This window comes from Lolium rigidum, chromosome 3 (assembly GCF_022539505.1).
Source record: "Lolium rigidum isolate FL_2022 chromosome 3, APGP_CSIRO_Lrig_0.1, whole genome shotgun sequence".
In the NCBI taxonomy this organism is placed as follows: domain Eukaryota; kingdom Viridiplantae; phylum Streptophyta; class Magnoliopsida; order Poales; family Poaceae; genus Lolium; species Lolium rigidum.
Genome location: NC_061510.1, coordinates 60,542,471 through 60,569,592, shown reverse-complemented (window position 1 = coordinate 60,569,592; position 27,122 = coordinate 60,542,471). Strand labels below are relative to the sequence as shown.

Genomic DNA, 27,122 nt, shown 5'->3' with positions numbered 1-27,122 from the left:
ATGTATGGTTATTAGTTATTTAGCAGTGTGTATAAAATTTTAGTGTAAGTTGTATTTATTAAACTCGCTTGTTGGAGCGGGCTAAGTCCATCCACGAAGAAAAACACCACTCAGTCTGAGACGGTCTGCCCAATTACACCGGGGAGTCATGAAGTTAGTTTGTGAGTTGTTGTTTGAGCATGACGCTTAATGCATGTAGTTAGTGAGATGATGTTTGAGGATGACGCTTAGTGCATGCACTGGACAATTCGATTCTGAAACTACCGAAGAAGATTGTGTTATATGTGCCCCCCCTTTTCCCCAGAATGAATTCGCCCGACATGACGAATCATGCTCTCCTGTCTTTCTTTCTCATTTAATGAACCACTGCTAGGGACGCCCCTATGCCTATGAATTCAATGATTTATGTAAAGATAACCTTCGGTTAGATCTTAATGGAAATGAAAAGCAAATCTTTTGCGCATTAGAGAAAACAAAATAAGCGTGTGCACGTTGCAGCTAGGTATTTTTTGCACAATAATAAAACTTCTAATACAACTTACTCGATCGCGTTCCAGCTCTGAATGAGTTTTTTTTCCACAATAATAAAACTTGTAATTGTACGGTGAAGCAAATGCCGGACGAACCTCAATATTCCCGAATCATCGCGCCGAACCGTGGAGTGGGGACCACGTAGAAAAATGCTATCTGTCAGGACAGCAACGGAACCTACCACAACGGCTAGTCGTCGTCCGGCCCATCGCCCAAGGGTCACATCCCATCTCAACGGGAAGACACGGGTGCATCCGGTACGTCGTTGCCGATCCAACAGCGGAAGGATCCGCCACGTGGCACCGAAACTAGTCGTTAAGACTCCGCGACGCGGTGCCGCGGCCCAAAAGAGTGGTTAACTTGGCCGGCGCTTCTTCGTGCTGATCACGCGGCGGGGGAGACTTGAACGTCACAGCTGTTTTTGCTTAGCCCTCACCGGACGTGCTTCTCCCGCTATAAAAACCAGACTCCTCCCCTGCGTCCCAATTCACAGCTCGCATCGCAGCTCAAGTCTCCCGCAGCTTCTACACACAGAGCCAGAGCACTACTCCGTAGCTTGTTGCCGCCGCCCTCCTCTTCCCCGAGTCCCCGTTCACCACGAACCAGATGGCTCGCTTCGCCGTGGTCGCCGCCATCGTCGCGCTCCTCGCCATAACAGCCGCCGCGCAGAGCCCCATGCCGGCGCCCAAGATGGCCCCGCTGCCAACACCGCCGGCGAGATCCCCGGTCGCCACGCCTCCAACCGCTGCGGCGCCGACTCCGATGGCCGCCTCTCCGCCGTCCCCGCCAACGGCCGGCTCGGCCACCACCGACGCTCCTTCCGCAATGACGCCCTCCGCGGTCTCCGTCGCACCGGCCGGAGCACCCGCCGCAGGCGCTCCCGCGAGCTCTGCTGTGTACGCCTCCTCCGTCAGCTTCTTCGCCGTCGCTGGCGCAGTCGCTGCCGCCGTCATGTTCTAGATGGAAGCCATATCTTCGCTCCACGGCCTAGGGACTCTGCTTCAGTGTATACAGCGAGATTCTTTCCATCTACGAGTATTATTCTTTTTTAGAGGCTGCGGACAGAGTTTATTAGTGGAGTACATCATCTCCTACTGCAAGCCACGAAACTTCAACGGTCAGTTGTGTCGATCGAGCGCTGCCAACGCGAGGTGTAGCCCTGTTAGTAACCTATGTTGTTTGTTCTTTTACAGTGCCGGCATGAGGGCATGGTCACATGGTAGCATGAAATGCTGCTGGGTAACTTTACTTTTCCTCGTGTTCCTTGTATCCGGTTGGGGTGTGCTCCGGTGTCCCCCCCTGGTGAACGACGTTCAGGTGGGATACCCGTTCGAGACGGTGGGGCCGTATTAGTTGCGTATAATTATACTCCACGTCATTTTCCACATAGATGATCGGATGCCACGTAGATATTGTACGTATCTTAGGTGACGACGGTTTCCGCCGGCCCCACGTCATTAGAATAGGAGTTGGACCCGAAAATTACGTCGATCAGGTGGAGTTGATGCCGGCGATAGGCGGTGGTTACGGGGAAAATATTTGAATCCTTGCGTGTGCGCCATTGCTGGTTTTCCTTAGGGTTTGAAAGGTTCTATCGGGAGGGAGACGGCAGGGACGACGACGTTGGGAACGGCAAGGCGTAGCAGTCTCGTTCGTGTGCGCCATAGCTCATCCTCGTTAGGGTTTGGAAGGTTCTGTCCATCGGGAGGGAGACGGCAGGGAGGACGACGTTGGGGCGGCAAGGCGTAGCGCACGGCGACGAGGAGTCCGGGCAAGGTCGGACGTGGAGGCGGGAGGCGGATCCGGCGACGAGGAGTGCGGGGCAAGGTCGGACGTGGAGGCGGGAAGCGGATCCTGCGACGAGGAGGCTGTGCAAGGTCGGACGTGGAGGCGGGAGGTGGATCCGGCGACGAGGAGGCTGGGCAAGGATCGCACGCGGGTTGTTCCTGCTGCTACAGGCGGCGTTAGGGTTTGGCGGATCATTGTTGGTTCGTGGTAGGTAAAGTAATTGCATGTTCATGATTTGGTTGATGATAGGGTTTGGGTTTGGAGCTCCTTTTTTGAGATGTACTTATTTTGGTTGTTACTTTGAACAGGCGATGGACGTTTCAGATTTGAGTGCAAGTTCAATGGAGTACGAAAGCGGAAATACAGATGAAGAGGAATTCAATATTTCGTACGCCAACTATAATGCACCTCGTGAAGATGAACAAAGTTTGGGAGACGATGATGTCGACGAAAGTGTGAGTGAAACGGAAGTACTAGTTTTATTTAGTACTTGCATGTAAGTAGTTAAATACTGATTGTGCATATTTTTGCTAATAGATGGATGCAGATGGTGTTGATGTAGAAGATGATAATGTAGAGCAAGAAGAAGATGTTGACACTGATAATGTGAGTTTGTAGTAATAATTGTGTGATTGCATAAAAATATGGAATGTCTGCTAATGTGAATTGATGTTGACATGGTTTAAAATGAATTAGATTCAGAGTGATGTTCTGGAGGAGGCAACTGATGACGAGAGATTGGACTGTGGTTTTGTTGATGAGGTATGCATTTTAATTTTATTAGGTGATATGTATGTTTAATTTATATTTAATAACTGAACAATGCATTTTATATAGTGGTGACATGGCCGTTAATATTTCTTGTTTGGTCGGGTCTTAGTTGGCGATAATTCTTCTTACGACTATTACGGTGATTCAGACTTGGAGACTATAGAAGAACCTTGTTAGAAGAAGACATGTAAGATTTATGAATTTATTCGTTGTATGACTCGCGGCCATGGCGTTAAAAAAATTGTTTTAAATGTTATCCAATTGTGCATGCAGGTGAAATCAGTTGGTAAGAAAAAGAATGGATCGAGAGGATGAAGATGAGAGTGATACGGAAGAAAAGAGAAAGTTTTATCGGGAAGTAATGGAGAAGACCTTTGTGTACGAGGCAGCTGCATATACTTTTTATAATGGATATGCTCGACAAGAGGGATTCAGTGTAAGAAAGTTCAAGTTCAAAGAGACTAAGGGTGCTAACAAAATAGTTCGCGAAGGCGGTTTGTGTGTTCTCGGGAAGGAAAACGTAACGACAAGTTTCGACTATGGACAACCGCACTCGTAGGTTGAGACCTTTGTCACGTTGCAATTGTAAAGCGGAGTTGGATGTGAAGCTTGATAGAGGTTCGGGGGTTTGGAGAGTTGCAAAATTTGTTTACAAGCACGAGTCATAAGTGTGCGAGAACCGAGCGAGAGCCCATTTTTATGGTCACATAGGAGGATAAAAGATTTCCAGAAAGCGGAGATATTAGCATTGGCAGCAGCTGGGGTTAGGAAGCATGTGATCATGGATACCTTCCTCAGCAAGTATGGTCGGTACACCACTGTTGGGTTTACGAGGAAGGACTTGTACAACATGTGCTGCGGGAGAAGAGAAAGTTACTTGCAGGTGGTGATGCTAGCTCAGCCATTGCCATGATGGAGAACCGGAGGAAGAAGTTTGCTGATTTTTTTTTGAGTACGACGTTGATAGTAAAGGTCGTTTGAAAAGCTTGTTCCGGTGTGATGCTCGATCCGGCGGGATTACAATGATTTTGGAGACGTACTTGTGTTCGATAGTACATATAAGATGAACCGATATGGTATGCCATTTGTTCCGTTTGTTGGAATTAACAATCACCGGAGGACGACAGTTTTTGTGTGTGCCATCTTATCAGATGAGAAGGAAAGCACGTATGTATGGTTACTGAAGACTTTTTTGAAAGCTATGTTGCAGCGAAACCCAAGTCAATAATCACCGATGCCGATAGTGCGATGATTAGAGCTATTCGAAGTGTGTTTCCGGAGCGGTCGCACCGTATTTGTTCATGGCACATTGAAAAGAACATGGCTCGGCACCTAAGTTTCAAGTCGTTGAGTGAGTTTCGGGCTCGTTGTATTACACGACCACACCGGATATATTCGAGGAAAGATGGCACGCTTTTATCCAGAAATGGCGAGACGGAGAAAACACGAGACGTGGCTGAAAAGAATGTACAAGAAGAGGAGATTATGGGCAGCGGCGTACCTATCTGAGGGGTTCTGGCTTGGTATGAAAAGCAATCAGCGAAGTGAAAGTCTTAACTCATGTCTTCACCTACACCTAGACTACGGTATGACACTAGTGGATTTGATTTTGCACTACGAGAATGCTATAGTGCGCATTAGAGAGACGGAGGCAAAAGATGACCGCATCAGTTCACGTACATCACCTGTACCGAGTAACCAATTTGAGGAGAATTGAGAGAGCTGCTGCAAAGGTATTCACTCCGGCAAACTTTTATATATTGCAGCAAGAGATATATAAAATAGAAGGCATTGAGGTTATAGATCGAGTATAAGGGAACAAAAGGTGAGATGCAGTTTGTTGTTGCTTGGAAAAAGAGAAAGCATGCAAAGTTTTATGTTGACTATAAACCGGCCAACTCGGATAAATTAGTAGAGTGCAGCTGTCGAAGGATGATCCGGAGGGGACTTCCTTGCAAGCATATTCTGCATGTACTTGATGTGCTGGATTTGGATGAAATACCGGGTTGTTTAGTTCTTCGGCGATTCTCTAAACAAGCTAGGGGTGGCTTGCCGGCGAGGCGCACGAGCGATCTACATGATTGGGGTTTTCCCGTAGCGGAGGAGCGACAAAGATTTACGGAGTTGAATGTGTTACAAGCTGAAGCATTGCAAGTTGCATACAAAGATCCACTGTTGTTCGAGCGGACCAAGGCATTTTATGCTGACATTATTTCAAACAAGATGGAGTATGATAATGTACCCAACCGTCTCACAAACTCGCTGAATACTAATGTAAATGAATTGGGTGACCACTGCTCAAGTTGCTCCTCGAGGTGCGCCTAAGAAACGAAAGCGTAGAGATGATGGACAAGGACCCGTGACAATGAATGGAAGGCCATTATCGTATGACGAGCGGGGTAGGGGGATTCGATGTACCGAGATGCAAAAGGCTGGACACACCAAACGTAGCTTGAAGTGTGACCTGAATCCTAGGTGAGTATAAATTTTTCGTGGCGATCAAATATTTATGCATCATTTTATACTTTAGTTATTTACTTTATCATCTCGTATTGTTAATTGCGGGCATGTTGCGCATATGTTAGGAGGTCAGGATGATGAATGACTTATTTTGAAGGACGAACTTGGCACGACATTATGAAGATTCAGTTGGCATGCCGATATGTTTTATGTAGTCATTGGCTATATGAAGCTGTAGTCATTGCTAATTATGTGTTGTATTTGAATATTTTTGATGATACTGATATTTTGATGGTGCTATTACTACATTATTTGATGCTGATGATATTTCACAATTTTGATGCATACAAAATGTTGGCAGACCATGGTTTTAAAGTTATGTTATTTAAAGATCTGTTATATGAAGGTGGAGTTGGAATGGTGACATGGGTTTTAAAGGAGATAATTACAAAAACCCACGACAATTGCGGCTAGTGTTTAAAAAAAGCACCGCCTTTCATATTTTTGACAGAAAACCAACAGTTTGATCTAACAGCGTGACAGATACCCACCAATTCGCGAAATGAGCTCGGTTTAGCGGTTTAAGCATCAAACTGACAGGTGGGGTCCGTAGTCAAGCTGACGTGGCAACGGAGATAGGTCAAAACGACCCGGCCGGCCCGTTCGTTGGGTCATTCCGTTCTTTTCTCCCCTTCTCCTGTCCGCCGCCGTCGCACGTCCGCCGCCGCAGGAACGCCGCCGCCGCCATGCCGTCGTGGAACGACGGTGAGAGCAGCAGCCAAGACGGTCTGCCTCTCGAGTTCGCACATGGAGCCGATCTGAGCCCAACGTCTCGGGTACGTGTTGAGCTAGGGTTAGGGTTTGGTAAAATTTAGGAATTAGTTCATTTACTCTGTTGTATTCGAATTGGTTGCATTTTATCTTGTGATTTAGGTCCCAGAGACCATGTATGACCCGGATTACGCCGGTGTTCATGTTGGTCCGGAGCGCTGCCACCATCACCTGCCGTGCCACAAGTATGTGGCATTCGAGGGGACGAACACGGGCCGGAGGTTCTTGGGCTGTGGATGCAAGGTAGGAACATCTCTTCAATATCTTGTGCATTTACAAATCCTTGTGCATTTAGAAAATGTTGTGACAGTTCTTGTGTTGTGCATGGATGTAGCAATAGAAAACCTTGTGTCATATTTAGCACCATATTTTTGAGCCACATTGTTTCATGAACACTTGTACTAAATTTTGGAATAAAAATAATTTTCAGGAAAATATTTGTGAGACGAGTATTTTGGGTGGATCACGAGTGGCCACAATCTCTCAAACATGCATTGCTCCGGTTGTGGCATTCATTTGAGGAGGAAAAGGAAACCAGAATCTCGGTAATGTAGAGTATGCTACTGCCAATTACCGGCTAGTGATTGAGAAGAGGGAGTTGGAAAAGAAAAACCTTGAAGCTGCATAAACAACTTGGTAACTCGAGTAGTGATCAAGAAGCAATGGTTCCAAAATCTCGCTGCTTGAACTTGAGAAGGTTATGAAGGAGAAGGCAGAGCTACGGATTGCCACTCTAAAGGAGGAGAAGAAGAAGGCTGGAGTATTACGTTGCAGATCTCTTCAATATTAGAGATAGAAACCTGAAGAAGATGAAGGCCATACAAGAGATTTGTGCAAGTTGGGAGTGAAGCATGCCAGTATGTTGATGTAATAAATGTAGTAGATGTTCTATCAATGTAACTGAACCAAGTACTATGTATATGTTGTATCACTGTGTGGAGAGATCTACTGTGTGGACCAAGTACTAAGTGTTGTTCTATGAAATAACTGTTGTGTTGGTTACTCCTTATGAAATGCATGGTTTAGTAGCTACATTGTTTGCCAATGTGTTATAATGGATTGAATATGTAGCAGTATGTACATTACAATAGCTAGTGTGTCAAAAATATGAAAGATGGTGGTTTTTTGAAACCGTAGCCACAATTGAGGTGGCTTTTTGTACTTGGGCGCAAGGCCGGGCTGAATTACGGATGGTCCGTCCATGCTACTATGGTTGATGCATTGTCATGTAAGTGCTCGTTGAAATTTTGGTAACAAATTTTTTTGTGTAACACTAGTAGCTTAATATATAGATCAATCACACTAGTAGATCAATCACGGTAGTAGCTTAATATATAGATGAATACTTAAAATCACACAATCACAGTGACTTGCCAACCGTATTTAAATGTCATACATATAGATTCACGAAGCCGAGATTGACACAAGTTGGGAAACCTTCTACGGGACTAAAACCCAACCTATGATCACTTGCAGCTTTATCTACTTAGTAAATCTCTTGAAGATCCGGACAACCTTCGATTTCACCGTCTCTAACAGATTTGAAGTTGCTAGAACTATCCGTGCGTTAATGAGGTTCCTTGATCCGTTTATCATCTCCTCGCAAACAATAGGCATCGATTATTCATTTTATGTACCACGGAACAAAGGTGTTTGGTCGGCATGTAGTATATCGAGTACTGTGATATTTCTTTATTCCATTTATCTCCATCCCAATGTTCCATGCATTGAAGAACAAATAAGCCACATGAATTGCTGCACAATTAATTCGGTTCATTGAGTTAGTACATGCAATAGTAGCGTAATAAGTATTTAGTTGTAGTTTGCATGTACTCGACCCATCTTTTTGCTGCGGCATATCGTATGATTTTATGTTCCAAGATATCACATCGGGGAAAAATCCGGATGTAGATTTGTTGTACTCTTGGATGTCAGCAGAAATTTGTTGTCTCTATACAAATATAGATAATTAGATGTTTGTGTACGCATGCAATTTGAAGACACTATGTAGTAGAAGAAACAATGACCGAGCCACGACGGTGTCTATGGTCACACTTAATGGAAATAATGAGTCAAGAACTTGGAATTCTTGCTTGGGTGTATGCATGATCACGTTAGTCCAGTTGATTGTTCGATATGTTAAGCTGGAAAATATGCACGTGTCACGGGCAAAATTGTTAGTACATGCAATGTAAATTAGTATTACTACTAAATTTTGTCATATTGATGGAATACTTTACCTTCTCCCGCCTAAAATATTCGTCGATAACTCATTGAATGGTTCCAGTTCTTACAGCTAGGTGATCATTGTTCTTATTTTTTTTTTGTTTTGTGGCCCTTGCGATGTGCTTCTAGCAGGAATGATGACCTCCACGCTGCACATAAGTACCGATCATCCCCAACACGACGAGACAAATCTCCAATGTAAGCATCGATAACCTGAAAAACAAAGGTTTGGTCTAGTTAACACACAAACATACATGTGCATAATTCATACATTAAAAGTATGTGCACGGTTGAATCGTCGACAATATACTTACATCATCCGTACACCATTTATGGTCTAGAACCACTTTAAGCCGTTGTGATGTCAACGTGACGCCAATATCATTTTTGTAGATAATTTTTTTCCCATTTTCCTCACTCTTGCAACATAGTTGAACAAAAATCTCTGGCTGCTGCAATGTGTTCCGCTGTTAAGGCAGTAGAGTCTTGCGGAATTTCAACTTCATTGCTGGACGGAGTAGCTGTACACAAAAAATGCATTGTGTTAAGTATCACATTAGTAATAAAAAATTTAAGTACATATCTTCCGTGGAATACCTATTGCGGGAGTTGGCTTTTTTCGAGGTTGTCGTTTCGTTCGATTCTCAATGATATAAGGATACTGCAGTTTAAGAGGGAGCTTTCGCTTCCTCTTTCCATGTACATCTTCATTCTTGCCGGTTGCATTGTTGACGCTTTTTGATCCTTCTGAGGCAGCCTCTTTGTGTTCGTCTTCTTTGTTCATATTTTTGAGGGCAGGTTCAAAAATATTTGATGGCACCTCCGATGAAGAGGCCTCCTTAAAATCTTCAGACAAGTTGCCATGGATTGTCTGGTGTGCCATCCCCTAAGAACTCACACTTGGTCTTTGCAGGTGTTATGTAATCCTCTTCTTTATTGTCCTCTTTCGACACCTACGGAAAGGAAACATACAAGCACGTGAGGCAGGTGAGAGCATGTTAATCTGCATTATTCACAATAGTGGAAGCATGTTAATCTGCATTATTTGTTGTGAAACTAACCTTGTCAACATCTTCTTTAGGTAATGACACACTCCGGGTGTCACTTTTTTTTGTCGTAAACAAATTCTTTCCGTTCAGGTACTCCGTTGAGGTAAGATCCGCAGCCTTCGTCATAACAGTACTGATCTGAAAGTGTTTCCGCGGATGGCTTGTACCTAACACCTGATTTGTTTAATAATTTGACAACATCCTGCAAGAAGGAAACAAATTTTAGGATTTCAATAATAATTTTGTTGTTCATAATTATTTCGGCCTAATCACCTTCGCGCATCTCTCTGGTAGTTCTTCCATCATATCCCTCTTAAAATCCTGCATCATCCTCTTCATGGTGGTTTCCATCTTTATTTCCCACGACGGGCCGGGTTTTCTCGAGCTAGTAGCCTTCCCGAGTGCTCCTTCCATTGCCCTTTCCATTGCTCCTTCCCAGTACCCGGTTTTTTAATTTCTGCACCCATGTTTTTGTTTCCATCTGGTTTCTTCCTATATTCCTCTGTGATGTTATCTTCAATCTAAAATTAAGAAATTTAATATGTCACTACGATATGTGACAGTACATAGTTATATGCAAAACAACTATAATAAATGAAATGGCCGGTACATGTATGCTTACCTTAAGGATACCTTTGCCCCGGCCATTTTCTTGATCATAGCTATCTCTCAAGGCTACAGCAGCTTCTGTCCAGTTGATCATAAGTGGGCGTGAAGAGATGCGAGCATATAGTGCTATCTCGTCAAGAGGTTGCACTTTCTCCCAATACAAGTACTACATGTAAAAAAAATATAAACGATAGTTAGTATATGTTACAACAAATACAAAAAAAAAACTTTAAACGACATGTACCTCTAAAATTGCAACATTGCCTTTCGGCCACTGCCTAACATATATTCCTCTCCGGCAAGGGCTGATCTGGTCGATGACATATGCAAGTGTGAATTGGTTCCAATTCAAGTTGTTTAACTTGTACATTGTTTCCACAAATGCATAGAACGGCTTGTAAACCGTAGCTGTCGAAGTAGGAGCTAGAACAAGCCCTATAAGAATTAAGACAGCTCTTTGAAGGAAGTCGTCATTTGTGGCTTTTGATGTAATGATTTCATTAATCATATCTTTCATGACTAAATTGCCAGTTTTTTTACTAAGAAATCTAGTAGGTATGTTTGTTTTCCATTCTTCTCCTTCCTCTTCCAAAATATCAGCAGAGAACAAGCCTTCATCCTGTAATCCTAGCAAGCATTCCACATCCTCATTTGTTGCCGATATTTCACCCACCCTAGGTTCAATGATGAACCTACCCTTTTCCTCGTCATAAACCTGCATCATGTATTTGACCAATAGTGGCCGTATCTTTCTGGATGGAATTTGCATCATGCATCGGCCAACAGCACAAGTGCGTAATTTGTCTCGCTGCTCGTCGGTCATTGCTGCAACGACTTTCTGCCACCTAATTATGTCACAGAAAATCTCCCCATCCGGGTCTTGCATCCTGGTTTCCAATTGAACAACGTGAAATTAATACGAGGTACGAAATAAAATTGAACAACTGCATCACATGAAACTAGGCGATACACTATACGAGGTAGCAAATAAAATTGAACAACTGCATCACATGAAACTAGGCGATACACTATACATAATAACAGATTTCAACATCATGTGACGAAGCGATTCGAACTTCACGTGATAACAGATTTGAACTTCATGTCATATCATATATGAACTTCCTGTGAAAACACATCTGTACTTCGTCTGCTAACATGTATGAACTTCATGTGATAACAATGATGTATTCCGTCTGCTAACATATATGAACTTCATGTGATAACAATGATGTATTCCGTCTGCTAACATATATGAAGTGCAAGCTAGCAATACAAATAAATTAACACCTCAGTTACATAGACAAACATGCATGATTTCGTGGAGATACATGACTATCGGGATCGTTCATTTGTGTTGCATGTGATGAGGACTATCTATACCGCATGTGGTGATGAAATTAGGGTTGAGGGAGGAGGATGCGACCGTGAGAGAGAGTATGGTCGCGTCACAGATGATGGTGGCCGCGGCATACCTGCGTTTGTCGAGGCAGAGACGGTGGCTGCCCTAGATACGAGGATGCACAGCCGACGGTGGCCGCCACAGAGATGTGCGTCCACGGTGGCCGCGAGCGGACACCCACGGTGGCCGCGGGAGAGATCTTGATGTCGATGCACGAGACGACGGCGGCCGCCACGGAGATGTGCGTCCCGGGGTCGGTGATGTGCGGGGTGCCGGACGGTGGTTCAGCTCGGGGCGGCGGACGGTGGTTCAGGTGGGGGCGGCGGACGTGGGAAGATGGAGGTTGAGAACTAGGTCAACGAGTCCACGACCGGCACTATTTCTACCCAATCACCCCGCACTACTCGCACGTCATGTACCAGATCAACGCATTCATGAATCATTAAATGGGCCGAAAGCCCATTAAGTTGTCCCAACTCATAATAATGCAATTTAAGTCCCATATTTGTAATTATTATTTTCAATGCAAAGTTTCAAATTGCATTCTGGTTTTTACAAATAATAATTTCCAAATTTTATTTCATGCACATTACATCTACACCATGGGGCCACCATGGTGCCAAGTCCAAAAAATCAAAACCCATAGCAAACAAGGTTTCACATCACAAGGTGGTCAAGTGTGCCAAATATTGGCCCATTCCATGGTGGTTTGCTCGGTTTTTGGCCATTCCCCCCTCTTTTCGTTCGAAAACCCCTCTCTCGACACATCTACACCATGGGGCCACCATGGTGCCAAGTCCAAAAATCAAAACCCATAGAAAACAAGGTTTCAAATCACAAGGTGGTCAAGTGTGCCAAATCTTGCCCCAATCCATGGTGGTTTGCTCAGTTTTTGGCCATTCCCCCCTCTTCTCGTCCGAAAACCCCTCTCTCGACACATGTACACCATGGGCCCACCATGGAGCCAACTCCAAAATGGGAAAACACTGAGCAACCAAGGTTTCACATCACTAGGTTCACAAGTGTGCCAAATCTTGCCCCAATCCATGGTGGTTTGCTCGGTTTTTGGCCATTCCCCCTCTTCTCGTCCGAAAACCCCTCTCTCGACACATCTACACCATGGGCCCACCATGGAGCCAACTCCAAAATGGGAAAACACTGAGCAACCAAGGTTTCACATCACTAGGTTCACAAGTGTGCCAAATCTTGGCCCATTCCATGGTGGTTTGCTCAGTTTTTGGCCATTCCCCCCTCTTTTCGTCCGAAAACCCCTCTCTCGACACATCTACACCATGGGGCCACCATGGTGCCAAGTCCAAAAAATCAAAACCCATAGAAAACAAGGTTTCACATCACAAGGTGGTCAAGTGTGCCAAATCTTGCCCCAATCCATGGTGGTTTGCTCAGTTTTTGGCCATTCCCCCCTCTTTTCGTCCGAAAACCCCTGTCTCGACACATCTACACCATGGGGCCACCATGGTGCCAAGTCCAAAAAATCAAAACCCATAGCAAACAAGGTTTCACATCACAAGGTGGTCAAGTGTGCCAAATATTGGCCCATTCCATGGTGGTTTGCTCAGTTTTTGGCCATTCCCCCTCTTTTCGTCCGAAAACCCCTCTCTCGACACATCTACACCATGGGGCCACCATGGTGCCAAGTCCAAAAATCAAAACCCATAGGAAACAAGGTTTCACATCACAAGGTGGTCAAGTGTGCCAAATATTGCCCCAATCCATGGTGGTTTGCTCGGTTTTTGGCCATTCCCCCTCTTTTCGTCCGAAAACCCCTGTCTCGACACATCTACACCATGGGGCCACCATGGTGCCAAGTCCAAAAATCAAAACCCATAGAAAACAAGGTTTCACATCACAAGGTGGTCAAGTGTGCCAAATATTGGCCCATTCCATGGTGGTTTGCTCAGTTTTTGGCCATTCCCCCCCTCTTTTCGTCCGAAAACCCCTCTCTCGACACATCTACACCATGGGGCCACCATGGTGCCAAGTCCAAAAATCAAAACCCATAGCAAACAAGGTTTCAAATCACAAGGTGGTCAAGTGTGCCAAATCTTGCCCCAATCCATGGTGGTTTGCTCAGTTTTTGGCCATTCCCCCCTCTTCTCGTCCGAAAACCCCTCTCTCGACACATGTACACCATGGGCCCACCATGGAGCCAACTCCAAAATGGGAAAACACTGAGCAACCAAGGTTTCACATCCCAAGGTGGTCAAGTGTGCCAAATATTGGCCCATTCCATGGTGGTTTGCTCAGTTTTTGGCCATTCCCCCCTCTTTTCGTCCGAAAACCCCTCTCTCGACACATCTACACCATGGGGCCACCATAGTGCCAAGTCCAAAAAATCAAAACCCATAGCAACCAAGTTTTCACATCACAAGGTGGTCAAGTGTGCCAAATATTGCCCCAATCCATGGTGGTTTGCTCAGTTTTTGGCCATTCCCCCCTCTTTTCGTCCGAAAACCCCTGTCTCGACACATCTACACCATGGGCCCACCATGGAGCCAACTCCAAAATGGGAAAACACTGAGCAACCAAGGTTTCACATCACAAGGTTCACAAGTGTGCCAAATCTTGCCCCAATCCATGGTGGTTTGCTCAGTTTTGGCCATTCCCCCTCTTCTCGTCCGAAAACCCCTCTCTCGACACATGTACACCATGGGCCCACCATGGAGCCAACTCCAAAATGGGAAAACACTGAGCAACCAAGGTTTCACATCACTAGGTTCACAAGTGTGCCAAATCTTGCCCCAATCCATGGTGGTTTGCTCAGTTTTTGGCCATTCCCCCCTCTTCTCGTCCGAAAACCCCTCTCTCGACACATCTACACCATGGGCCCACCATAGTGCCAACTCCAAAATGGGAAAACACTGAGCAACCAAGGTTTCACATCACTAGGTTCACAAGTGTGCCAAATCTTGGCCCATTCCATGGTGGTTTGCTCAGTTTTTGGCCATTCCCCCCTCTTTTCGTCCGAAAACCCCTCTCTCGACACATCTACACCATGGGGCCACCATGGTGCCAAGTCCAAAAAATCAAAACCCATAGAAAACAAGGTTTCACATCACAAGGTGGTCAAGTGTGCCAAATATTGCCCCAATCCATGGTGGTTTGCTCAGTTTTTGGCCATTCCCCCCTCTTTTCGTCCGAAAACCCCTGTCTCGACACATCTGCACCATGGGCCCACCATGGAGCCAACTCCAAAATGGGAAAACACTGAGCAAACAAGGTTTCACATCACAAGGTTCACAAGTGTGCCAAATCTTGCCCCAATCCATGGTGGTTTGCTCAGTTTTTGGCCATTCCCCCCTCTTCTCGTCCGAAAACCCCTCTCTCGACACATCTACACCATGGGCCCACCATGGAGCCAACTCCAAAATGGGAAAACACTGAGCAACCAAGGTTTCACATCACTAGGTTCACAAGTGTGCCAAATCTTGGCCCATTCCATGGTGGTTTGCTCAGTTTTTGGCCATTCCCCCCTCTTTTCGTCCGAAAACCCCTCTCTCGACACATCTACACCATGGGGCCACCATGGTGCCAAGTCCAAAAAATCAAAACCCATAGCAAACAAGGTTTCAAATCACAAGGTGGTCAAGTGTGCCAAATCTTGCCCCAATCCATGGTGGTTTGCTCAGTTTTTGGCCATTCCCCCCTCTTTTCGTCCGAAAACCCCTCTCTCGACACATCTACACCATGGGGCCACCATGGTGCCAAGTCCAAAAAATCAAAACCCATAGCAACCAAGGATTCACATCACAAGGTTCACAAGTGTGCCAAATCTTGGCCCATTCCATGGTGGTTTGCTCAGTTTTTGGCCATTCCCCCCTCTTTTCGTCCGAAAACCCCTCTCTCGACACATCTACACCATGGGGCCACCATGGTGCCAAGTCCAAAAAATCAAAACCCATAGGAAACAAGGTTTCACATCACAAGGTGGTCAAGTGTTCCAAATCTTGCCCCAATCCATGGTGGTTTTGGTCACTTTTTGGTCATTTCCCCCTCTTTTCCCGCGTTGACACATCCCCACCATGTTAGCAACCACAAAATATCAAACCCCATGCCATGTAAAGTTGTATTCTATTACAAACAACTATATCAATTCTTGTTCTTTCAATAATTATGATAAAAAGATAATTCTACAAATAATAAGTATAAACATACTAGGTTTCGTGTGTACGGCCACTTTCGAGCCCACTCAAGAACATGACATCAAGCCCATGCCGACTACTTTCCTCCTAAATAATCAATGTGCTGCTTCTACTTTCGACTAAGTAAAGTACATTTATTACAAAATTTCCAAATTCAAACCCAAACAACACAAGAACATGGTACATTTAACCAAACCATCTCATCTCAACCAAGATCTCATGCTACTAAGTTTGCACGTGCAATGCTTGTCTCGGCTAATGTGGACACAATAAATTGATAAATTAATAACTATCAAAGTTATTTTCATACAAACATCATGTAAATTATGATCTCCACCGTCGTAACATAGGCAATGAGCAAGATAAAGACATGAACAAGTTGGATGTTTCCTGTAATTACGACCTACTTTTGAGATGATGGCAACCATCAGCATGCAATGTGCACATACATGCAAACACCATCACTCCAAATCATAGGCAGAACTAACCATCATCACCTAAATAATAATTCATCACAGAACATAGTTTCACACACATTAATTAATTAAGACCATCACTATACTAGATGGTCTGACAACATCACATTAAGTAGTTCATCACAGAAGCAGATGTTCAACACCAAATCAAACATTGTTCAAGACACCTTACAGCACAAGTTCAAACATCATTAACCAAAAGCAAAGGTAGCACATCTTCCATAGCATGCATCATCAGCAGTCCACAGGAACTAGTCAGCATCCTCCATAGCAAGCACCATCAGCAGCCCTTGATGCTCTGCCCTTATCTGCTTCGAGGTGCCAGTATGGGCTAGCTCCTCGCAGTCGTTGCCTCGAGTTCCGAAGCATGCCACCCTTAGGCTTCATCTTGTGCCATGGACAGAAGTACTTCCCCTCTTCTTGAAAGGGAGGTCCCCGGCATCCAGCTTCTGCAGTAGCTTCCTCTTGAAGGAACCTATGTTCCCGTTGTCCACTGTACTCGGCTGAATCTCGGGAGTCATACTCGGAGAACAACAAAGTGTCAAAAAAGTTACAATTACGGATACAAAGCAAACACAATGAAATACATGCAAGGGTAGATTAAAAGCCGTAAAGCTCACCTCAAGGGAGCCATCCGACTCCTCCAACTCCGCATATGGATCGGGGACAGGTGGAGCAGCCAATGCTCGGAGCAGAGCGGACCTGGAGCAGGCACCTCCTGGATTGGAGGAGGGACAGTACTTCCTCCCGGATTGGAGGAGGGACATGTACTTCCTCCTGGATTGGAGGAGGGACGGGTTCTAGCTCCTCCTGGATTGGAGGAGGCACAGGCTCCTCCTCCTCGCGCTTCCGCTTCCTCGACCCTTCACCAACCTCGCAAACAAAATACATAAGTCCTCATTTCCTAGCCTTGACAAATAAGAAAGGAACAACCCCCAACAAGTGGTAAAATTTGCTACGAGTTGCATCACTTTGGCAATCATAACTTTGCAAACATGTATCCTCATACAAGCAAGTTATGTATCACTAATTTTGCTAATTTCAAGCTATTTGTACCTGTGCAACATATCAATATCAACCTATAAAATGTAGTTACTTGATATCAACCTTTAAAATGTAGTTGACAAAGCATTGAAGAGATCAATTTAATTTTTCTGTCTCAATAATTGTCACTCTACTAAATTTTAAGTTAATTCTTATGTCACCAAATGTTACTTGTAACCCACATTGCAACTCATAACTAGCATAAATCAGGAAACAAATCAACATTTCTGCTATTTTTCTCACTTACAACTCATATTGCAATTCATATCCAGCATCAATCATGAATCAATACAACGGGCTAGGTTATTTATTGCATTCACAACCCAATATAAACCTACAAAAATCTCTGTTCAAACAAAAATTCGATCATAGGTACCAACTATTTCTTTCTTACACATTAACCGGCATAGCAAGATATCTCTATTCCTATTCATACTTTTAGCAGCAAAAGAACTACGCCCAAGATCCATCGATGTCCAGCAATTAAAAAACATACAAAATCATTCGTTCTTCCTAGGTCTTTTTCATCTCCAAGGCACTCCCCCATGCATCTGTGCACCCATTCTAGCCTGGTAGACCCGCTTAATCGAAAGCAAAAAGAAGGGACAGAAGAACTTACCTCCATCCGCATGTCCGCCCGCACCTCACTTACGTCGCCGGCAGCCGGCGCAGCCACCGGATCCGCCACCGTCTTCACCGCCGCCGAGGATGAAGCCTCCTCCACAAGATCCGCCGCCACCTTCACGGCTGCGGCAGGCATCACCGCATGCAGATTCGCCCGCATCCACATCGGTCGTTGCCGCCACGGAGGACTCCACGGCGGTGGTCCTCGCAGCGACCGCCGACCCGATGACGGAGGACTCCACGGCGGTGGTCCTCGCAGCGACCGCCGACCCTCCAGCACCGCTTTCCCCTCGAACCGCCTGCGGCGATGGATCAACTTCCACCACGGCCACCGTCTTCACATCGTCCGCGGCAGCTCCCCCTGCTTCCATCGCGTACGGATCTACTGGATCGCAGACAATACCTAAACTACGGGCGGGCGGAGTGAGGGAGAGGGAGGCGGGTTTTTGGCGGAGTGAGGGAGAGGGAGAAGATGGGGAACGGGGGAAATGGCAGCGGGCGTGCCGGACGGAACCTTTTATAATCGCCGACGATTCCGCTCCCTCGCCACGTCCGACTACACGTCACCGACGCCTCCTCTCCCTTGCCACGTTGCTCGCCACGTCTTTCCCGTATACGTACGGAATACCGTACAAATGAATCCCGCGCGGCCCGCTATACACAACGCCGAAGGGGTATCGGGTAATCTTGACCGTCCTTGTGTTTTTCACCTGAACGTCGTTCGCCAAGGGGGGGACACCGGAGCACAGGCGGTATCCGGTTAGGATGAAGCGTGACGCGCTGGAAAAAAAAAGAGAGAGAACGGGAATTCGAACGAAGACCACGCCTACAGTAGTAGCCTGCACAACCTTTATCTTTACCTAGTCCGATCTTCATCTTGTTTAGAATTTTGCGAGGGTACTACGTGAAAGGGAGCCAAGGTAGCCAAGGTAGCCATGGTCATTTGAGATCTTCAGCGCACCCAAGATGTCATAAGGGAAAGACACCAAAGGGGTTTTATTCGTCTTTAGCCACGTTCCAAAAAAGGGGTGACGATAGCTTTTTGGCACACAAGACTGCAGTAAGTCTCCACATCCACTTTCTGATCTTGTAAAAGAATCTTCCATCTTTAAAATGTGATGAGAAGTTTCCTCCAGACCCCTTTAATGTTTGTCCACAAAACACTGTTAAAGATCATATCATTCTTGTATGTATTTCTACAATGTCTTCATAGGAGCAGAGCAGGTAGTATGTGTAGCAATGTTTTTGTTATTACAGACCCAAACTCGAGCTATAGATTCAAAAGAGTCTCAGTTCTAACAGAAAATAAATCAAAAAATGATAGACCAAGTGCTTTGAGCAACAATACAACTAAACAGAAGGTGTTGGATTGTTTCATTCTCAGAAGTCATAACATAGGAGACAATACCGAGGCTTGATAATTTTCCTTTTCCTAAGGCCGTCTCTTGTCATTACGAGAGACTAGCCAAAGGAAGGAGGTGATAAAACCTAGAGAGAACCCCCTAAAGGTAATAATATGATAAAGAGAACTCATGGAGTAGGTCCCTTTGTTTTCCAGTTGCCAAATCAGGGGTTTTGTGTCAATGGAAAAGGAGATACTAGTAGCTATTGCTATTAGTTCTTGCCATAAAATCATGAGCCTTTATGCTAACATTTCACCTAAAGGTTCACTTCAGTTGTGCGCCATCCCAAATATTTGAAATGGTAGAATTTTATTCACTTCACCCAATATTGAACAACTATTAGAGAGGTACCAAAGGAGGTATCCTCCAGAAATCTGATTTTGATTCTATCCCCTACCACCCATCTAAATCCACATTTAATTGCCTTAGCCACTTCTAAAATCCCTTCCCATAATCTAGATGCCGGGTTGAGAATTACAGACAAATAAGTTTGGAGAAAAGGTTCTATACTTATGATCTACAATGGTCTATCATAGTTTTCCATCACGCGGATTAAATCTATTAGTCCATGATCCTAACAAGCACATGTTAACCTCTTTCATGTTGGGGATTCCTAAACCCCCAATTCTTTTTTTATACAAACTGAACTCCAATTTGCAAGGTGAAGCTTCATATTTCCTTCGAAGTCATTCAAGAGATAATGGGCCATATCAGTGTGTCAATGAGCGGGCCCATTTTAGCAATTTAAAGATAGGAGGTAATTTGAGTGCTAACAAGACATGTTTAATAAGGAGAAGTTCGCCTCTTAAACCAGAAATTCTTTGTAAAAAAATTGTCAGCAAGAGGTTGGACATCCTCCCTCTTGAGTTTTTCATAATGCAGTAGAACACCTAAGTATTTGATAGGAAAACTAAGAACATCACAACCAACAATGGAAGTGAAAACTGTTAATTCTTCAGCAACCATTTCTACGGGAGTAAGCTCACTTTTGCGACAGTTGATTTTCATGTTTGAAAATCATCCAAAGCATGTGAGAATCCCCTTCAAATTACTAGCTTTTTTCCACGTCATTTTGAACAAAGAGTATGGTGAAATCTGCATATTAGAGGTAGATCACACCCCACGACAACCATCTGGCACAAAACATGAATCATGTCCCAGGAAGCTGTTTTTTTCAACATTTTTTAAGAACATCAACCACAAAGTTCAATAAAATTGGGGAAAAGTGTTTCGTTGTCTTAAACCCTTGCTAGTATGAAAGAAATGCCCTTCAACCCCATTTAGTTTTACTCCTACTAACTCCAGTCGACTCTGGCCACCTGCGCATGGGAGGTGCTTAAGTGGGGATCACGAAAGCATGGTCTCTTGGTAGGCATATATTTTGTTTTTTGTGCCAAACAAGTTGTGGTAGATGCCTCGATGACAACTAACTATGTAACACACCAAAATCCTCTTAGGCCAGACCCTAGGGCGGCCTCCTCTAGGTTGGGCGAAACTATCCATCCAATGAATCCTGCCATGCGAGAACATGATAGGGCACACACATGATCCTACGAGGTTCTAAGCGGGGCCGATTGCTGCTGGTGATGAATTTTGAGGCGCCTAAGCTAAATTGCAAACCATGCTCCGAAGGATTGAGCCTAGCTTTGGAACACATCCAATTCTCTATTATCTTTGAAATTGAGTGCATACAACCAGTATCGGCCATCTTAGAATTTTTGGAGGATCGCTCGCTTTACCAACACCTTTTGCTAAAGCCTTATATATTTGCTTAGTCAGAAGGTTCAATGCAAAATTATAAAAGTGGAACCATCCGCAATTTAGGGTTAGCCACTACTACTGGGCTAGGCCCCAATCCCGACATCGTATTGCGTGAGATGGAACGTGATCACTATGTAAACCCTGAAATCCTCTTTTATCTAGTACTAGAAAAATAAGAGTCCCGTTATTGAAGAGAGTAAAATCTCGTTCCTCGAAGAAATGAGGCATGTGGCCCCGGAAGTGGAACTAGCCGTTACACCGTTAGCTGAAGGGTCAACTTCCATGGGAAAAAAAAGGTCAACTTTGGCCGGGCGCGGCGCCGATCCGCCAAGTGGGTGGGCACACCGCACACGCACGGAAGCACGGCGACAGTCTGGTCTAACGCGTTGTTGCCCGGAGTACGTGACAGCAACCGCGCTGATGCCGCGCCGTCTCGCCTCGCGAGACTCGAACGTTTACAGGCTGACGACGAGACAGCTGTTGCTTAACCAACAAATTACGCGTTCATTCTTGCTATAAGTACCCGCCAATCCCCTCGATACCAGCACAGCTTCTCACACAGCATCGACGCATAGCCTGAGCAATCTTGCTATCACCCCAAGTTCTCCACATCTCAGCCAAAGTCTTCCAGGAAACACCAGCAGCACCGACGTGAGAAATGGCTCGTTTCGCCGTTGTCGCCGCAATCGTCGTCCTCCTGGCCGTCACAGCCGCCGCGCAGGCCCCTGGAGCGGCGCCCATCCCGGCGCCCAGGATGGCCCCGCTCCCCGCTCCGCCGGCGAGGTCCCCGGCCACCGCTCCTGCGCCGGTCGCCACCCCACCCACCGCCCCTGCGCCAGTTGCCACCCCTCCCACGGCTGCGTCGCCGTCACCGATGGCCTCTCCCCCGGCCCCGCCTACCGACGCTCCCTCCGCAATGACACCTTCCGCGGTCTCCGCCACACCGGCCGGCGCCCCCAGTGACACCCCCGCGAGCTCTGCTGTCTACACGTCGACCGTCAGCTTCGTCGCCGTCGCCGGCGCCGTCGCCGCCGCCATCGTGTTCTAGACAGATGGAGCGGGCAAGACTCTGTTTTGGTGTTAATTTACGCTACCAGATTCGTTTTGTGATTCTTTTGTAGAGATTGATGACGAAAGATTGCAACGACATTGCGATGTAATCTGGTTACATATCATGCATATTAATGAATATAAATTCTTTCATTTATCACCTTCCTTTTGTTAACTCAGCTTATATACAGCTCCCACCGTTTCACGAAATTTTTCTTAATTTTGTTTCAAATTGGATGTATTTATTATTTAGTGTTTAGATATAATTAAAATTTTAACGAAGTTAAGATAGGTTTCATGGAAACAAAGTAGTCTGAGACTACAGTGGGATCACCACAGGAGGGTAATTTTGGGGGAGTGGAAAATTATTCCTTTTTGTAGCAGCGCAGAGGAAGCGGAAGTTATTGCATGTCTAGATGGACCTCGTCACCTGGTTCATCTCCGACAGTGGTTGGAGTCAGACTGCTTGTATGCTGTTAAGTCTATCTCGTCGGATTTTGTAGAACAGTCACCCAGCTGGGCTATCATCTTAGAAGCTAGAGAAATTCTCAAGGTTTACAGCGAAATTGTTGTCTCAAAAGTGGATCGTGTAAGCAACGGTATTGCGCATGTGCTGGCGCAATTAGGCAAGGCTGGGCTTAGTGGTTTCCTTAGCAATGACGCTCCAGATTGTATTAGGGAGGAAGTTTTGACGCACTTTTTTCCTTACCAGGGTATCTAAGGGGATTGGAAGATTTTTAATGAAGCGGCTTGCTCGCTTATATTGAATATAAAAGAAAAGTAATCCGAGACTAAAAATTTGTTCTACGTTTCTTTTATTTGAGGCAGTGGAAAAGATTGCTATGTACTTCCATCTATCACACCAAAGTTATCTTCTATTTGACAAACATAAATAAATCTAAAACGAACTTAATATGACGGAAGAGTACTATACTAAGATACAATATTGCTAGAAATCATGCAGCCATTATATTATGATTGGATATACTACTATGGATACAATTCATTTTTTTTTGATGTAACCATATATTTTTTGTATTATGGATACAATTCATTTGAGATCAAGAGTTGCACTAAGCCAGACTTTTTTTTTCTGGGAATTATATCGGCCGAACGCAAGCGAAGGCAGCCACCGCCTTGAAAAAGTTCCCATGGTTATTATTTATTAATTTGTAGGGTCTTTAACTTGTAGGGTTCGGTAACTTTCTTTGTTTATAAAAGAATTTCTTAATTTTTTCTAAATTTGCATGTATCTACATGCTAAAATATGTCTAGATATATGTATATTTAATAAAATTGAGACATCTTTTTATAGATAGTGGTAATACGTACTCCCTCCGTCTTTGAATATAAGCCATATAGTTTTTCGAGAAAAAATCCAGAATATAGGCTTTAGTGCGACACACCACTTGTATGGAAATTTATTTTAGGGATTTAATTATATTTTCTCATCTTATGCAAAGTCTTTTATTTTCTTAGGTCAAATGTATATGAATAATCCCGCCTAAACCTGGTACAATTTTCTCTCAATATGTGTTCTTTAATTTCCGTGCCAAAAACTATGTGGCTTAGGTTAGTCATAGTGGGGAGTAACTGAAACTAGTAACATATGCCATGTTACTACCTTCATGGTGGGTAGTAACTTAAATGTGGTGCCATGCATTGTGTCATTTATTATGTTGTAAATTCATCTTGCCTTGGGTTGTGTGATGTTATGGTAACATAGCTAGTTACCACCTTACTTTATTTATTTATTTATTGGCATGCCATGTCACCAAAATATCGTGAGATGTGTGATGTTACTAGCTATGTTACTCCCACTATGAGCAGTCTTAGACTACTCATAGTGGGAGTAACATAGGTAGTAACATCACACATCTCAAGCCATTTTGGTGACATGGCATGATAATAAATGATGAAAGAGAATGATATGGTAACTAGCTATGTTACCATAACATCACACTTTCCAAGGCAACATGAGTCTACAACATAATAAATATTAGTTTGCATGACACCACACAAATGTTACTCTCCACTATGAAGGTAGTAACATAGAGTAGTAACATGTGCATGTTACTACTCTAAGTTACTCTCCACTATGACTAGTCTTAGACTACTCAAAGTGGAAGTAACATACTAGCTACTAACATCACACATCTCAAGATGTTTTGGTGACATGGCATGTCAATAAATGAAAAAAAAAGTGAAGTGATAACTAGCTATGTTACCATAACATCACACACCCCAATGCAAGATGAGTCTACAACATTTTTTTCAACATAAGAGGGGTCAACACAATATATTGCACCACATATAAGTTACTATCCACTATGAAGATACTGTAGTAACTTAGACTAGTAACATGTCATATATTACTAGTCTAAGTTACTCCCCACTATGCCAGCCTTATATTTAGGAATGGAGGGAGTTTTTTTTTTCTTTCTTTCATGACTACATCCACCCATGCAAGTTGATTCTAGATCGCTTTCTCAGTACGCATCCCGGCAGTGTCAAAGTTCGCACGTTCGCCCGTGATCCTAGTCCTTCAAATTTATCCAAGTACCTAGATTATATATCAACATTTACAAGATCAAATTAGTTTGATGAAATATAGCATACTATATATTTTTAATAATGTCATAAGTGTTGATAATAGCACATATTTGAGCTAACATTTTATATTAACATACTCAAGAGTTGGATCAAACCTAGAGCATTATTTATTTATTTATTTTGTAAAAACTTCACATTCTATTGATAATCATTCATACAAGAAAGGACCGAATTAACAACAAGATACTACGTGATAGGCAAGAGGTGACACCGGCTGACGAGAAGCTAGTCCAACACCGACAAATAAGGTGATTTGGTCATATCCAACGGAGTCATTCAGAAACACCAAACACCAGTAAAATTCTAAAGAGTATCAAAAATACGAGGAGAGCTAGAGGTATGGAAAACACTGAAACCAACGATTCATGTACCGAAATCTTATTTTGCTTGTTATTTTTTTTCTCTCTCTCTCGCCTTGTATTGGTATCCTTATGCTTCCGTTGGCTTTTATATCTAGCCTATCCCAATTTATTTAAGAAAAAAAACTTTAACATTGTCGTTATTGTACCTTTCTCAAGATGTTGCTTTTGGAGAATCTTCTCGCTTCTCGTGTGTTGTTAGTGCAGCGGTGACGTCGCTATTTCTATGTGTGCTTTAAAATTTGGATTTATAATAACTTAACCGTGTGCAACTTAAATGTCTTGAATTGCATGTGATATTAAGTTGCTACAGAGATTGTGTAGTGAATTTGTATTCATACTGTATAAGGAATCCTTGGTGGGGGAAAAGAGCTGTGAGCCTGTGATACTGTGAGTATCTTAATAAAATTCGAAACGCGAGCAGCCGCCTGTATCTCCCGAATTAACCCTCTGCTTTTTGACTTGCTCTGCCAAAACTGAAATTTACGCTTCTTGTATGCGAGACTAGACTAGAGTAGACTGATGGCTGACGCGAAGCTTCAGTGCGTGCTTGCACGGTGTTCAACGGTCGGAAGTCGTGATTAGCGCCGGGAGGCCAGGACGCGGTGCCTCGGCCCCAAGCATCAATCTTTGCGCCACCCATCTGTACACTCGCAGCCTGGTCTCACGCGTTGGTTTGGTGCCCTGGCGACAGTGAAACGTGGGCCCATGGCAGCTCGAGACTCGAACGTTACAGCTGTTGACTAAACCGACACTTTAGACGCGCCATGCCACTATAAAATACCCGGCTCCTCCCTCCATCCCAATTCACAACTCAAACAGCTTCTACGCACACTGCCTCAGCATTCGCTTTGCCATCTTCTCATCTCCTCTTCAAATCTTAGCCAAGTCGATCGTTAGTAGCCATCATCGCCAACAGCCAGATGGCTCGCTTCGCCGTGGTCGCCGCCATCGTCGCGCTCCTCGCCGTCGCTGCCGCCGCGCAGGGCCCCATGCCGGCGCCCCGGATGGCCCCGCTCCCAGCGCCGCCGGCGAGGTCCCCTGCGCCGGTCGCCACTCCGCCCACCGCCGCGTCGCCGTCCCCGATGGCCTCGCCCCCGGCCCCGCCCATGGAGACCCCGACCGAAGCTCCCTCCGCGGTGACCCCCTCCGCGATGACCCCCTCCGCAGTCTCCGCCACACCGGCCGGCGCCCCCAGCGACACCCCCGCGAGCTCCGCCGTCTACACGTCCACCGCCAGCTTCGTCGCTGTCGCCGGCGCGGTTGCCGCCGCCATCCTGTTCTAGATGGAGCGGAGACTACGCTTCTGTTCTCGTGCTGTTCATATTACGAGATCCGTTCTACAGTATGATTCTTTATTCATTAGAGACAGATCGATCGGGGAAAGGGTTGACACCGCATCGCGCGCGATGTAAATCTTGCTACACATGCATGGGATTATCTTCAATGCAAATTCTTTTGTTCGTTATACCTCACCTGCCATATATACATGTGCTCTGTCCTACCGTGTGAATCTTTTATGAGCTTACCTACTGCCACGAAGATAATTCTTCGAGCAATTTGCTTCCATAAAACCACGAACGCGCGCGGCACTTTTTATGGGCTGCCTGCCCAAAATATATATAGAAAGACACGACTCGAAGAATCATGCCAACGCAGTTAACCACACTCGTCAGAACGTTGGCAGCACCCAAGTCCAAATATTCACGGGCGCCGAATTAGACACGAATGTCTGCCCAAGCCAAAACCGATTTTGCATTACGGATACACGGCTGACCGCTCTAGTGCATCCGCAACGCAATTGGTGATATAACTACAAATCACTGTGATAGCCTGACTGGAGATGAAATGGCTGAGAGCATCTCCACTCGTGTCCATGTATTTTGGTCTTTGCAATTTACAATCAAAATAATTTGAACTTTTGGAACGCATAAACATGAAGTTCAACATATTTAAAGTTCA

At 44.8% G+C, this 27,122-nt stretch overlaps 3 protein-coding genes and 1 long non-coding RNA gene across 4 annotated transcripts; all 4 read left to right on the top strand.

Annotated features, from left to right (window-relative positions):
- The first annotated feature begins 1,137 nt into the window (after nt 1-1,137).
- Nucleotides 1,138-1,491, top strand: LOC124701376 (classical arabinogalactan protein 1-like). The gene has a single exon (XM_047233430.1). It carries the CDS (start codon nt 1,138-1,140, stop codon nt 1,489-1,491), a length of 354 nt encoding a protein of 117 aa, XP_047089386.1.
- A 1,220-nt stretch (nt 1,492-2,711) lies between these two features.
- On the top strand, nt 2,712-3,083 carry LOC124701066. The gene is made up of 3 exons (XR_007001907.1): nt 2,712-2,774; nt 2,857-2,925; nt 3,016-3,083. It is a non-coding gene; the product is annotated as an uncharacterized LOC124701066 (long non-coding RNA).
- An 18,616-nt stretch (nt 3,084-21,699) lies between these two features.
- LOC124696358 (arabinogalactan protein 1-like) lies at nt 21,700-22,348 on the top strand. The gene has a single exon (XM_047229096.1). It carries the CDS (start codon nt 21,797-21,799, stop codon nt 22,184-22,186), a length of 390 nt encoding a protein of 129 aa, XP_047085052.1. The 5' UTR covers nt 21,700-21,796; the 3' UTR covers nt 22,187-22,348.
- Nucleotides 22,349-25,984: 3,636 nt separating this feature from the next.
- Nucleotides 25,985-26,628, top strand: LOC124696356 (arabinogalactan protein 1-like). Its single transcript, XM_047229094.1, has one exon. The coding sequence runs from the start codon at nt 26,084-26,086 to the stop codon at nt 26,444-26,446; it is 363 nt and encodes a 120-aa protein (XP_047085050.1). The 5' UTR covers nt 25,985-26,083; the 3' UTR covers nt 26,447-26,628.
- The last annotated feature ends 494 nt before the right edge of the window (nt 26,629-27,122 follow it).